This window comes from Staurois parvus, unplaced genomic scaffold (assembly GCF_062004578.1).
Source record: "Staurois parvus isolate SC_StPar_1 unplaced genomic scaffold, SC_StPar_1.0 ptg002675l, whole genome shotgun sequence".
NCBI classification, from domain to species: Eukaryota; Metazoa; Chordata; class Amphibia; order Anura; family Ranidae; genus Staurois; species Staurois parvus.
In genome coordinates, this window is record NW_028320471.1 from 92,501 (window position 1) to 105,371 (window position 12,871).

Genomic DNA, 12,871 nt, shown 5'->3' on the forward strand with positions numbered 1-12,871 from the left:
TTAAGGTAAACTTCAGTACTGCTTCCCCACACAGAGCACGGTTCCCTCTCTGCTGGCAGGGGATAGGATTTTTTGCTCAGGCTGTGGCTGCTTTCTAAAGAAAACAAGGGTTAGCAAACGTTTTGTGTTGATGGATCCTGGAATGTATTTATCTGATTTAATCTGAAAGTTCGCTTGGGCTTTTATATAGACTTTCGTTGTATTTGGCGATTGCAGTAGATTGCTATTGTGACTCCAGTCGCTGACTTACCATACGCTGGTCTGGCCTGGCACACTGCAAGCAGCGCTGTTTTGAGAGACAAAAGGGAAGAGTTTAATTAGTTCTGTATAGAGTTATAATTGTAGTTCTTTGCTTTAAGCATTATTCAACCCAAAACCAAAAATTTTATATATTGCGGCTCACCAATCATTAGATGTGGTGGCTGCATTAGTTTTCCTTTTTAATCTTTTTCTCTCTGTTTGGTGATCTAGCCAGTAACACACCTCAGGGGAGATTTGCTAAAATCTAGTGTGATCTCTGACCCGCTGTATCCAGCAGACACAGCGCAACCCAGATCAACCTACCAGCCAGCTTTGCGCAACCCTGGTACCATGTGATTGCTGTGACCAATCACAACAATCCCATGTCAGTTGCAAACAAACAATGGATTGTCATTCACAGCCATTGTGATCTCTGTGATTGGTCACAGTAATCACATAGTACAGCACCAGTCACAGCGGGCCTGCTGTACCATGTGATAGCTGTGACCAATCACAGCTATCACATTAGTACAGAATGGCACATAAATGGATGTTACTCACAAAGTAAAAATGATTGCTTATACATTGATGATCATAAAAAAAAAAATCCTGATCACTTCCCCAGAATGGCACGGCGTCAGTATGGTGATGCTGTATTGCTCTGGTCACAGTATGTGAAAAAAAAATCTTAAAAAAGAAAATACAATTGAAAAAATGTAAAACAAAAATAGAGTATATATACACTGATATATATATATATAGTCATTAGTCAGTGTCCTTATTCACCACACTAGTCATATAGTGACATTGTACTGTAACAGTTTCTAAGGAAAAAGAAATGTTAAAAAAGAAAATACAATTGAAAAAGTTTTAAAAAATTGGTGGAAAAACAGTATATATACACTGAGATATATATATATATTTCTAAGAAAAGAAAATTTTATGTCTTTATTTTCCAGAGAATTTAGACAAAAATTACAACTTGAAAAAACTTTTACCTGAAATTAAGCAATGAGTATTCATTTAGGTGCTCAACCCAGAGAAGAGAGAAGCAAGCTATAATAAAACTATTTTTTAAAGGTATTATAAACAATTGAACCCTTGAGGAGGGGGTTGGGGTCACCCCACTGCTAGGGCAGCTTTTGATTTTACCCGGACGTCGCCATTAAGTACTTCTTTAACTCACCCAAAGTAACAGCGAGAAGCATGGTGGTGGTTCTCATCCTTCTGAGTTTCAGTAGCTAAAATAAAATAAAAGTAAAAAAATTAAATCTGACCCTGGAAACAGGTGCAAGTTGTTGTTTGATAAATGGTGCCTTTTGCTGGAATTATCTCCTTCTGTCTGTCTCTGTCATTGAGTGTTGTTATTTTGTGTGTGTGTATATATATATACCTTAGATTGTACGCCCCTTGAGGGTCAGGGACCAATGTGAATGTACAATATGTATGTAAAGCACTGTGTAAATTGACGGCGTGATAGAAGTACTTGCAATAATAAATAATAATTTAAAAAAAACAATTTTATATATATATATATATATATATAAATATTGTATGTATTATATAATATTACAACTCCCTACTTGTCATAAAGCAGACATATATATATATATATACCACCTGCCTGGAGTTTGTATGTTCTCCCTGTGCCTGTGTGGGTTTCCTCCAGGTACTCCAGTTTCCTCCTTTGTACCTTTATATAACCAATCTAATGGAACACCCCCCCCCCCCCCCCCCCGACCACCATTCTGTAGTTTATTGTCTTTGTTGTGTGTCAATCGCTGGCATTATTATCATGTATAGTTCTGTGTTATAATTATCTGCATTTATGTAGTAAAATGAACAAAGTTGTAATTAAATTGTTGTTCTTCTTTTATATATCTAGCTAAAGATACTTCAATAATTCTGTGATATCTTTGTGGATCCATCTACAGGACCAATAGGGATCTATAGTATCCTAATAATAAGGAGAGATCCTGGGCTCCAAAGAGGATTACTATAGAAATGTTGAAGGTGTATCCCTCCCAGGGGCGGACTGACAACTCATGGGGCCCCCCAGGCAATAGGGGATCATGTTCTTGCCCAAACTTAAAAAAGCCTATGAAAAAAGTACCAGGGGCATCTCATGGGGCCCCCTACTGACCCCGGGCCCTCGGGCAGTGCCGAGTTTCCAAATGGTCAGTCCACCCCTGATCCCTCCAAGTTAGATGTTCCTTTTTTTTTTTTGCAATTTTTGGCAGGAAAAAAAAAGGGGAGAGGGAGCACAGAAGTCCAATCAAATCATAGAGATCATAGAGATCTATTAAACGCGCTTTCACCTGTTTCCAGAGATATATAAAAAGAGAAAAATCTGATACTGTGTGGAGTCATTTAAACTGACAATCTGCTCTCTCCTGTAACACATCTCTGAGACTCTTTCATAAATAATTTGATCCTGGGCTCCAAAGAGGATTACTATAGAAATGTTGAAGGTGTATCCCTCCACGTCAGATGTTCCTTTTTTTTGCAATTTTGCCAGTTAAAAAAAAGAGGAGAGGGAGTACAGAAGTCCAATCAAATCATAGAGATCTATAAAAACGCGCTTTCACCTGTTTCCAGAGACATTTAAAATATAAAAGAGAAAAATCTGATGCTGTTTGGAGTCATTTTTGTAAACTGACAATCTTCTCTCTCCTGTAACATTTCTGAGATTCTTTCATAAATAATTTGTTATAAATAAACTACTGAATCCTCTCTTCCTGTCTATTATTAGAACTGATAGAACACAATTCTAGTCTTTGACTTGTTACTTTGTTTCCAGTTATTGCAGAATAAAATCTCCCCCAGACAGGGAAATAACTATTTTGTCATAGAGAACAATGGAAAGACGATCAAAGAGTTTCACCGATCATTTTGTGTTCGTGCCTGAAGGTGAGTGTGTACTTACCGTCCCCGAGTGGTGATCTCTCTGTCCCTCTAGTAGGAAGATGAAAATCACAGAGCATTTCCATGATTTTATATCAGAGGTTGGGGGAGGGATCCAGTCTAATTGGGGAGTGAAGGATTATTTGTAATTCATTGGGCAATTTCTGTATCTGGACAGGAGGAGTATAACATGTCATACTATCTATCTACAGTGAGGGAAATGCGTATTTGCTCCCCGGCAGATGTTGATTGTTTGCCCCTCACAAATAAATGATCGGTCTAAAAATAGAATGTTCGGTGTATTGCAACACTGAGAGACAGAATACAACAACAAATTCAGCAGAAATGCGTCTAACAAATGATGACTGATCTGCATGTTCATGAGGGAAAGAAGGATTTGATCCCCTATCATTCAGCAGGATTTCTGGCTACCAGGTGTCCTTCATACAGGTAACAAGCTGAGATTAGAAGCAGTCTCTTAAAGGGAGTGCTGCTAATCTCATTTTGTTACCTATATAAAAGACACCTGTCCACAGGAGCAATCAAACCATCAGATTCCAAACTCTCCACCATGGCAAAGACCAAAGAGCTGTCCAAGGATGTCAGGGACAAGATGGTAGACCTACACAAGGCTGGACTGGGCTACCAAACTATGGCCAAGCAGCTTGGTGAGAAGGTGACAACAGTTGGTGCAATCATTCACAAATGGAAGGAACACAAAACAAGTGTCAGTCTCCCTAGGTCTGGTGCACCATGCAAGATCTCACCTCGTGGGGTGTCAATGATCATGAGAACAGGGAGGAATCATCCCAGAACTACACGTGAGGATCTTGTCAATGATCTCCAGGCAGCTGGGACCACAGTCACCAAGAAAACAATTGGTAACACACTACGCCGACAAGGGCTGAAATCCTGCAGTGCTGCAAGGTCCCTCTGCTCAAGAAAGCACATGTCCAGGCCCGTCTGAAGTCTGCCACTGAACATCTGAATGATGCAGAGGAGGACTGGTGGGAAGTGTTGTTGCCAGAGGAGACCAAAACCCAGCTCTTTGGCATCAACTCAACTCGTCGTGTTTGGAGGAGGAGGAATGCTGCCTATGACCCCAAGAACACCATCCCAACTGTGAAACATGGTGGTGGAAACATTCTGCTTTGGGGGTGTTTTTCTGCTAAGGGGCCAGGACAACTGCACTGCATCAAAGGGATGATGGACGGGGCAATGTACCCTCAAATCTTGGGTGAGAACTTTTTCCCTCAGCCAGGGCATTGAAAATGGGTCGTAGATGGGTGTTCCAGCATGACAATGACCCAAAACACACGGCCAAGGCAACAAAGGAGCGTCTCAAGAAGAAGCACATTAAGGTCCTGGAGTGGCCTAGCCAGTCTCCAGACCTTCATCCGATTGAAAATCTGTGGAGGGAGCTGAAAGTTCGAGTTGCCAAACGTCAGCCACCAAACCTTAATGACTTGGAGAAGATCTGCCAAGAGGAGTGGGCCAAAATCCCTCCTGAGATGTGTGCGAACCTGGGGGCCAACTCCAGGAAACGTCTGACCTCTGTGATTGCCAACAAGGGATTGGCCACCAAGTACTAAGTCATGTTTTGTAAAGGGGATCAAATCCTTCTTTCCCTCATGAACATACAGATCAGTCATCATTTGTTAGACGCATTTCTGCTGAATTTGTTGTTGTATTCTGTCTCTCAGTGTTACACCGAACATTCCATTGTTAGACCGATCATTTCTGTGTGAGGGGCGAACATTCAACATCAGCAGGGGAGCGAATACACATTTCCTTCACTCTATCTATCTATCTATCTATCTAGTTCTGAAAAGTTTTTGTTTTTTTTTACAAATAACATGAAAAGTATGTCAGGATAAATCTATCCGGGGTAAGTTATATTTGTGTTCTGATGGATCAAATTTTTGAAATCTGTTCTTCCAAATAGCATGCATGGGAGGTTGGTTTAATATTAAGGATATTTGCAGGGTTTTTCCCTAGTGGCCCACAGAATATTAACTGTGCCCCTCTTAAATGCATAAAAACTAATAAAGATTCAATCTTCCATCAGTCGAAGAAGGGATTCTTCATTATGAGTGCAATTAACTGCTTGCCGCCCAGCCACAGTACATATACGGCAGCAGGGCGGCACTCGCAGGCAAAACCACGTTTTAAAACGTGTGTTTTGTAAACAAATAGGGGGCACGCGTGAGGCGCACCCCCGCCCTATCTGTCCCGCTGATTACCGCCGCAGATGTGAGTCGCCGGGTCACAGCCGGTCCTTAGCGGCTGTTTCCCGGCGATCAACAGCAAACAGTGACAGACAGCACAGCTGCAGTAGCTGTGCTGTCTGTCACTTCCCTGTCAGCTCGAGGATTAGCTGATCGAGAAAGAACAGTTTCTCTTTCTCGATCAGCCTTGTCCCGCCCAGTACACACCCCGCCCCCTAGTAAAACACTCCCCCTCACTCCTATAACCCTTCCCTGCAAAATAAAGTTAACCCCTTCCTCCCCATTGCCATTAGTACAGTGTCAGTGTTTTTTTTTTGCACTGATCACTGTATTAGTGTTTTTTGGGGATGTCAGTGACCCCAAGTCAGTACCCCCCAATGTCAAAATGTCCGCCGCAGTCCCGCAGTCCCGCCATAAGTCGCTGATCGCCGCCATTATTAGTATAAAAAAACCCTAAAAATCCCAGTATCTTTCCCGCCATTTGGAAACGCTATAACTTTCACGTAAACCAATTAATTTACACGTATTGGGGTTTTTTTTAGCAAAAACATGTCGCAGAATGCATTTTGGCAGAAATTTACGACTAAATTAGATTTTTGCATTTTTTTTTTACTGGACATGTTTTATAGCAAAAAGTCCAAAATATTGTTTTTTTTTTCCTCAAAATTGTCAGCCTTTTTTTTATAGCGCAAAAAATAAAATTCGCACAGGCGATCAAATACCACCGAAAGAAAGCTCAATTTGTAGGAGAAAAAAAGGATGTAAATTTCATTTATGTACCGTATTGCATGACCGCGCAATTGTCCGTTAAACTAGCGCAGCGCTGTATAGCAGAAAAATGGCGTAAATTGCAGTATTTATACCATAGTTTATAGACGCTATAACTTCCACACAAAGCAATCAATATACACTTATTGGGATTTTTTTTACCAAAAACATGGAGCAGAATACATTTTGGCCTAAATTTATAACCAACTTTGAGTTTACTATATATGTTTTATAGCTGAAAGTAAAAAATATTGTTTTTCTTCAAAATTTTTGGCCTTTTTTGTTTACAGCGTGAAAAATAAAAAGCGCATAGGCGATCAAATACCACCGAAAGAAAGCTCTATTTGTGTGAAAAAAAGGACGTAAATTTCGTTTGGGTGCAGCATTGCATGACCGCGCAATTATCAGTTGAATTAGTGCAGCGCCGAGTAGCAAAAAGAGGCGGGGTCATTAAGGGGGGTAAATCCTCAGGAGGGGGAGGGGTTAAAGTGTTACTAAACCCCCAACAGTACAATCAGTCTGCGGATGCAATAAACATAATTTTTAAGTAAATTCATCATGTTTATGTTTTTTTCCTATTTCTCAGGTAACGTTTTGAAGTGGCCTGGAACACTGTTACTTTGTATCACTTTATTATTATTGGATACATCGGATTGAATGATGTTCTTTGTATTCAGATGTATCATGATGTTGTAGAGTGTTCAGTTGTATAGATTCAGAGTATCCATTCGGGTCTGTGAGAGATTTGCTTCATAATAAATACTATTCTTTGTTACACACTTGGCGAAGGATCCTCACGGGTCTGGAACTGATACATATTGGTGAATGAATTGGTTTAGAAATCTCTAAACATGCTTGTTGGACAAGTCATCACTTTCTTGTTGGAGACAAAGTGGCTGTAAAGGCTCAAGGTTTGTTACCTTCATACATTCTATGGTAAGGTAAAAAAACATTACAGTCAATGAGGGGAGAAAGGAGGTGGGGCTGAGCTGTGGCTCTGTGTGTGAATAGACAGGTAGAACAGCTATGGGGGCCCTATAGCTTGCTATGGGGGCCCATAGCAAGCTGTTTGCTCTGGGGGAACTCAGGAAGGAGGGAGGGGCAAGGACCCAAAAAGAGAAGGACTGGGGCTGCTCTGTGCAAAACCATTACACAGAGCAGGCATGACATATTTATTATTTTTAAACAGTAAAACGTTGCCTTTAAATGTTTGTAGCATTTCTATCCATGAGGGCATGTTATATGGAAGTCAGTGAGTATTTATTTTGCAGTTTTTAGTGAGTTCTCCCCAGCAGCATCATCACCAACATGATGTTGGCATGGCCCCAATTTCATGCTGTAAGGGGCCTTGCCAGCATGATGGAAAGTCATTGGCCAGACAGTGACTGCATCCTACCAGGTGCAGCTGAATACAGTAGCCAGCAGTGCAGATCCCTTCATTTATTGATTATAGGTACTGCTATAGTGCCATCAATTTCTGCAGTTTTCAGTGAGTTCTCTCCAGCAGCAGCATCACCAGCATGATGTTGCCTGTAAGTTGGCCATGCATGGCCCCAGTTTCATGCTGTACCACCTGACTCAGCAAACTCTGAAGGAGCACGATGGAAAGTTGTTGGCCAAAGAGCGACTTCACCCTGCAGCTGAATACAATAGCCAGCAGTGCAGATCCCTTCATTTATTGATTATAGGTACTTCTATAGTGCCATCAATTTACATATTCACATCAGTCTCCGCCCTCCAGGAGCTTATAAGGTCCCTAATTAACATACACATTAGGTGCAATATAGACAGGAGCCAATCAACCTACCATCATGTCTTTGTAGTGTGGCATGAAACCCACAAGGAGAACATGCAAACTCCAGGCAGGTAGTACCGTAGTTGGGAATTGAACCGATGACCCTAGGGCTGCTAGGCAGAAGTGCTAACCACTTTGCCGCTGTGCTGCCCATCCTTATGGAGATTCAATTAGGAAGGGATGACCTGAAACAAACCATTTCTACTGTGCTGTCCCCAACAAACCATTTCTACCGTGCTGTCCCCAACAAACCATTTCTACTGTGCTGTCCCCGACAAACCATTTCTACTGTGCTGTCCCCGACAAACCATTTCTACTGTGCTGTCCTCGACAAACCATTTCTACTGTGCTGTCCTCGACAAACCATTTCTACTGTGCTGTCCCCGACAAACCATTTCTACTGTGCTGTCCCCGACAAACCATTTCTACCGTGATGTCCCCGACAAACCATTCCTACCGTGCTGTCCCCAACAAACCATTTCTACTGTGCTGTCCCCGACAAACCATATCTACTCTGCTGTCCCCGACAAACCATTTCTACTGTGCTGTCCCTGACAAACCATTTCTACCGTGCTGTCCCCAACAAACCATTTCTACCGTGTTGTCCCCGACAAACCTTTTCTACTGTGCTGTCCCCGACAAACCATTTCTACTGTGCTGTCCCCGACAAACCTTTTCTACTGTGCTGTCCCCGACAAACCATTCCTACCGTGCTGTCCCCGACAAACCTTTTCTACCGTGCTGTCCCCGACAAACCATTTCTACTGTGCTGTCCCCGACAAACCATTTCTACTGTGCTGTCCCCGACAAACCTTTTCTACTGTGCTGTCCCTTTAAAGAACCCAATGTTAGGTGACCCCAGTCTCATGGGGGCCCCCCCGTGTAATAATTAATTCTCCAGGTAAAAAAAATAAAACAATATTTGATATAAATAAAGAAAAAAATAAGTAAAATATCAATTTAAATGTCTAAATGTTAAGAGGAAATGATTGCCCCCTACGCCCTTCTAGTTTCCCCTCCATTGAAAGCTCAGGACACATTTCAGTAGGATGCACGGGTCTTTATTGGTGGACAATGTATTCTCATCTGTCATGCACAGGTTTGTGCTGTTGTCCAGCTGGTGTTTGGAGCAGTTTACTTGCGGTATTCAGAGGATATTCTTGGACATTCCCACGGGAGGACGCAGGGGCCTTTAAATTTGTACACGCTGAAGTACGGTTTCTTGCAGACGCAGCCAGGTGCGCATATATATGGGCAAATCAAGTTTAGAGGTTCTTCACAGTTAAACTGACAGTTAGCCCTACATTGACTCCAAACCTGGTGTTCAAATTCACACCCCCCTGCAAAGAAGATATAACAGGATAAGATAGCGCTTGTTATAAGACCGATGAAATACAACATTCATGGGAACCCATCGATAAAATTCACAAACCTTTACATAAAACTCCCCACACCTTAACCTGTAATGGGAGGCCGTCTTTTCTGACCTAAAACCTAAAAGTGATGTTTTGTTTAATTTTAGAAAGAATGTGGGAGAGCTAGAAACCCTCTGGGCTTTTATCAGGGGCATATCTACAGCGGTCACAGGGGTCACAATTGTGCCCATGTGGCCCTCTCTACACTTGGACTGGAGGAGCGGTGGGGGCGACTGCATATACAGAAACCGATCTCTCCATGTTCCTCCTGCAGCTGCAGAATGTCTGCGGGAGAGGAGGAGAAGCAGGCATTCAGCAGCTGCAGGAGGGACATGAAGAGACGGATTCCTCTATGTGTAGCTGCCAAGCCGCTCCTCCTATCCAGCTTCTTTCAGCTGCATCTCAGCTAAGAGGGTTAGTGCTGACAGTTCCATGGACAGGAGAGGAGAGAAAGCTGATTCTGCTTTGTGCTGAGAGTTTCTTTCCTTCCCTTTCCTTCTTCCTTCTTTTCCTTCCTTCCATCCCTCCTGATCCCAGTATTGTGCCCTCCTGACCCCCCCCCCCCCCCCCGTACTGTGCCCTCCTGATCTTAGTATTGTGCCCTCCTGATCCCAGTATTGTGCCCTCCTGTCCCCCTGTACTATGCCCACCTGATCCCAGTATTGTGCCCTCCTAACCCCCCTGTTCTGTGCCCTCCTGATCCCAGTATTGTGCCTTCCTGACCCCCCCCCCCCCATAATGTGCCCTCCTGATCCCAGTATTGTGCCCTCCTGATCCCCCCCTGTACTGTTCCCTCCTGATCCCCCTGTACTGTGCCCTCCTGATCCCAGTATTGTGCCCTCCTGAACCCCCTGTACTATTCCCTCCTGATCCCAGTATTGTGCCCTCCTGATCCCCCTGTACTGTGCCCTCCTGATCCCAGTATTGTGACCTCCTGACCCCCCTGTACTGTTCCCTCCTGATCCCAGTATTGTATACTCCTGACCCCCCTGTTCTGTGCCCTCCTGATCCCAGTATTGTATACTCCTGACCCCCCTGTTCTGTGCCCTCCTGACCCCCCCCCCCCGTACTGTGCCCCCCTGATCCCAGTATTGTGCCTTCCTGACCCCCCCTGTACTGTGCCCTCCTGATCCCAGTATTGTGCCCTCCTGATCCCCCTGTACTGTGCCCTCCTGAACCCAGTATTGTGCCCTCCTGATCCCAGTATTGTGCCTTCCTGATCCCAGTATTGTATACTCCTGACCCACTGTACTGATCCCTCCTGATCCCAGTATTGTACCCTCCTGACCCCCCCTGTACTGTGCCCTCCTGATCCCAGTATTGTTTAGGTTCATAAATGGGGACAGGCTGGCAGGGGCCCCAAAGCATTACTTTGCCCATGGTCCCATGATGCTATTAAGATGGTTTGGGGACAAGCTTTCCTACTCAGGGTGCTTCTGCCAAAAAAAAAACAAAAAGGTGAACTGTAGAACTTTGCAACTCCTTTAGTTTTGATGATCATGGAATGTATTTAGCATTTTGTACTGAGAGCTGAGTTGGGCTTTGATGTAGACTTTAGTTGGATTGGGTGATTGCAGCAATTTCCTTTTGGGACCCCAGTCGTTGACTTACCGACCGGTTGTCTGGCCTGGCACACTGCAAGCAGAGCTGTGAAGAGAGACAGAAGAGATTATAATTCTGAATGAGGACAATAAGTACAACCACTTTATTCCGAATCTTCGACTATTTAGTATGCGGGTCACAGGTAGAGAATGAAATAAAGTCGCTCCACCCTACTGCAAGAGCAACTTTTACATTTTACCCGGAGTTCAGCATTATTTCAGGGCTCACTCACCCAAAGTGACAACGAGAAGCGTGTTGGTGATTCTCATCTTTCAGCCTTTAGGTATCTAAAAAAAAAAGAGATTAAAAAAAAAAAGAGATTTAATCTCCAAACACGGAAAGGTTTCTTCACAGTAAGAGCTGTGAGAATGTGGAATAGACTCCCTCAGGAGTTGGTTGTGGCCAGCTCAGTGGATTGCTGTAGGAAAGTCCTGGATTCTTTCTTGGATACACAGAATATAACTGGATATAACATTTATAGGTAAAGTTGATCCAGGGAATATCCGATTGCCTCTCGGGGGATCAGGAAGGAATATTTTCACCAGCAGGAGCAAATTGGATCGTGCTTTGCTGTGTTTTTTTTGCCTTCCTCTGGATCAACTGTGGGTGTAGGATTATAACTTGTTTTTTTTAATGGTTGAACTGGATGGACTTTTGTCTTTTTTCAGCCAGACTAACTATGTAACATATTTTTACACATTTCACATTGAAAAAAGTGCAAAATCAAAAAAGATAAATGTATTTCATTTGGAAATACCGTTTCAATGCTTTGTAGCGGATTCATAATTTTAGTTTCATTTTATACAGAATAAAGTGAACACTTTTTATTCTGTATAAAATGGGGAGAGCGGATATAGTGAATGAGGGGTCCGGGGAGAGCGGATATAGTGAATGCAGGGTCCGGGGAGAGCGGATATAGTGAATGCAGGGTCCGGGGAGAGCGGATATAGTGAATGCAGGGTCCGGGGAAACCGGATATAGTGAATGCGGGGTCCGGGGAGAGGGGATATAGTGAATGCAGGGTCCGGGGAGAGTGGATATAGTGAATGCAGGGTCCGGGGAGAGCAGATATAGTGAATGCGGGGTCCGGGGAGAGCAGATATAGTGAATACGGGGTCCGGGGAGAGCGGATATAGTGAATGCAGGGTCCGGGGAGAGGGGATATAGTGAATGCGGGGTCCGGGGAGAGCGGATATAGTGAATGCGGGGTCCGGAGAGAGAGGATATAGTGAATGTGGGGTCCGGGGAGAGCAGATTTAGTAAATGCAGGGACGGGGAGAGCGGATATAGTGAATGCAGGGTCCGGGGAGAGGGGATATAGTGAATGCAGGGTCCGGGGAGAGGGGATATAGTGAATGCGGGGTCCGGGGAGAGCAGATTTAGTAAATGCAGGGACGGGGAGAGCAGATATAGTAAATGCGGGTCCGGGGAGAGTGGATATAGTGAATGCGGGGTCTGGGGAGAGGGGATATAGTGAATGCGGGGTCCGGGGAGAGGGGATATAGTGAATGCGGGGTCCGGGGAGAGCGGATATAGTTAATGCAGGGTCCGGGGAGAGCGAATATAGTGAATGCAGGGTCCGGGGAGAGGGGATATAGTGAGTGCAGGGTCCAGGGAGAGCAGATTTAGTAAATGCGGGGATGGAGAGAGCAGATATAGTGAATGCGGGGTCCGGGGAGAGCGGATATAGTGAATGCGGGGTCCAGGGAGAGCGGATATAGTGAATGCAGGGTCCGGGGAGACCAAATATAGTGAATGCAGGGTCCGGGGAGAGTGGATATAGTGAATGCAGGGTCAGAGGAGACCAGATATAGTGAATGGAGGGTCCGGGGAGACCAAATATAGTGAATGCAGGGTCCAGGGAGACCGGATATAGTGAATGCGGGGTCCGGGGAGAGCGGATATAGTGAATGCGGGGT

General features: G+C 44.1%; 1 protein-coding gene and 1 long non-coding RNA gene across 2 annotated transcripts in view; both read right to left on the bottom strand.

The window, feature by feature from the left end:
• The window catches only part of LOC149429967 (venom peptide SjAPI-2-like), a 10,439-nt gene extending 7,240 nt beyond the window's left edge, over positions 1–3,199 (bottom strand). The window contains exons 1-3 of the mRNA XM_089666293.1: positions 3,167–3,199; positions 1,427–1,481; positions 251–286 (exon numbers count right to left, since the gene is read on the bottom strand). Coding sequence (XP_089522419.1) covers positions 251–286; positions 1,427–1,463 — 73 coding nt within the window. The 5' untranslated portion in view covers positions 1,464–1,481; positions 3,167–3,199. The remainder of the gene's footprint in view (positions 1–250; positions 287–1,426; positions 1,482–3,166) is intronic.
• Positions 3,200–9,010: 5,811 nt separating this feature from the next.
• Positions 9,011–11,233, bottom strand: LOC149429968 (uncharacterized). The gene is made up of 3 exons (XR_016310057.1): positions 11,185–11,233; positions 10,962–10,997; positions 9,011–9,275 (listed from the first exon to the last, which is right to left on the bottom strand). It is a non-coding gene; the product is annotated as an uncharacterized LOC149429968 (long non-coding RNA).
• Between the last annotated feature and the right edge of the window lie 1,638 nt (positions 11,234–12,871).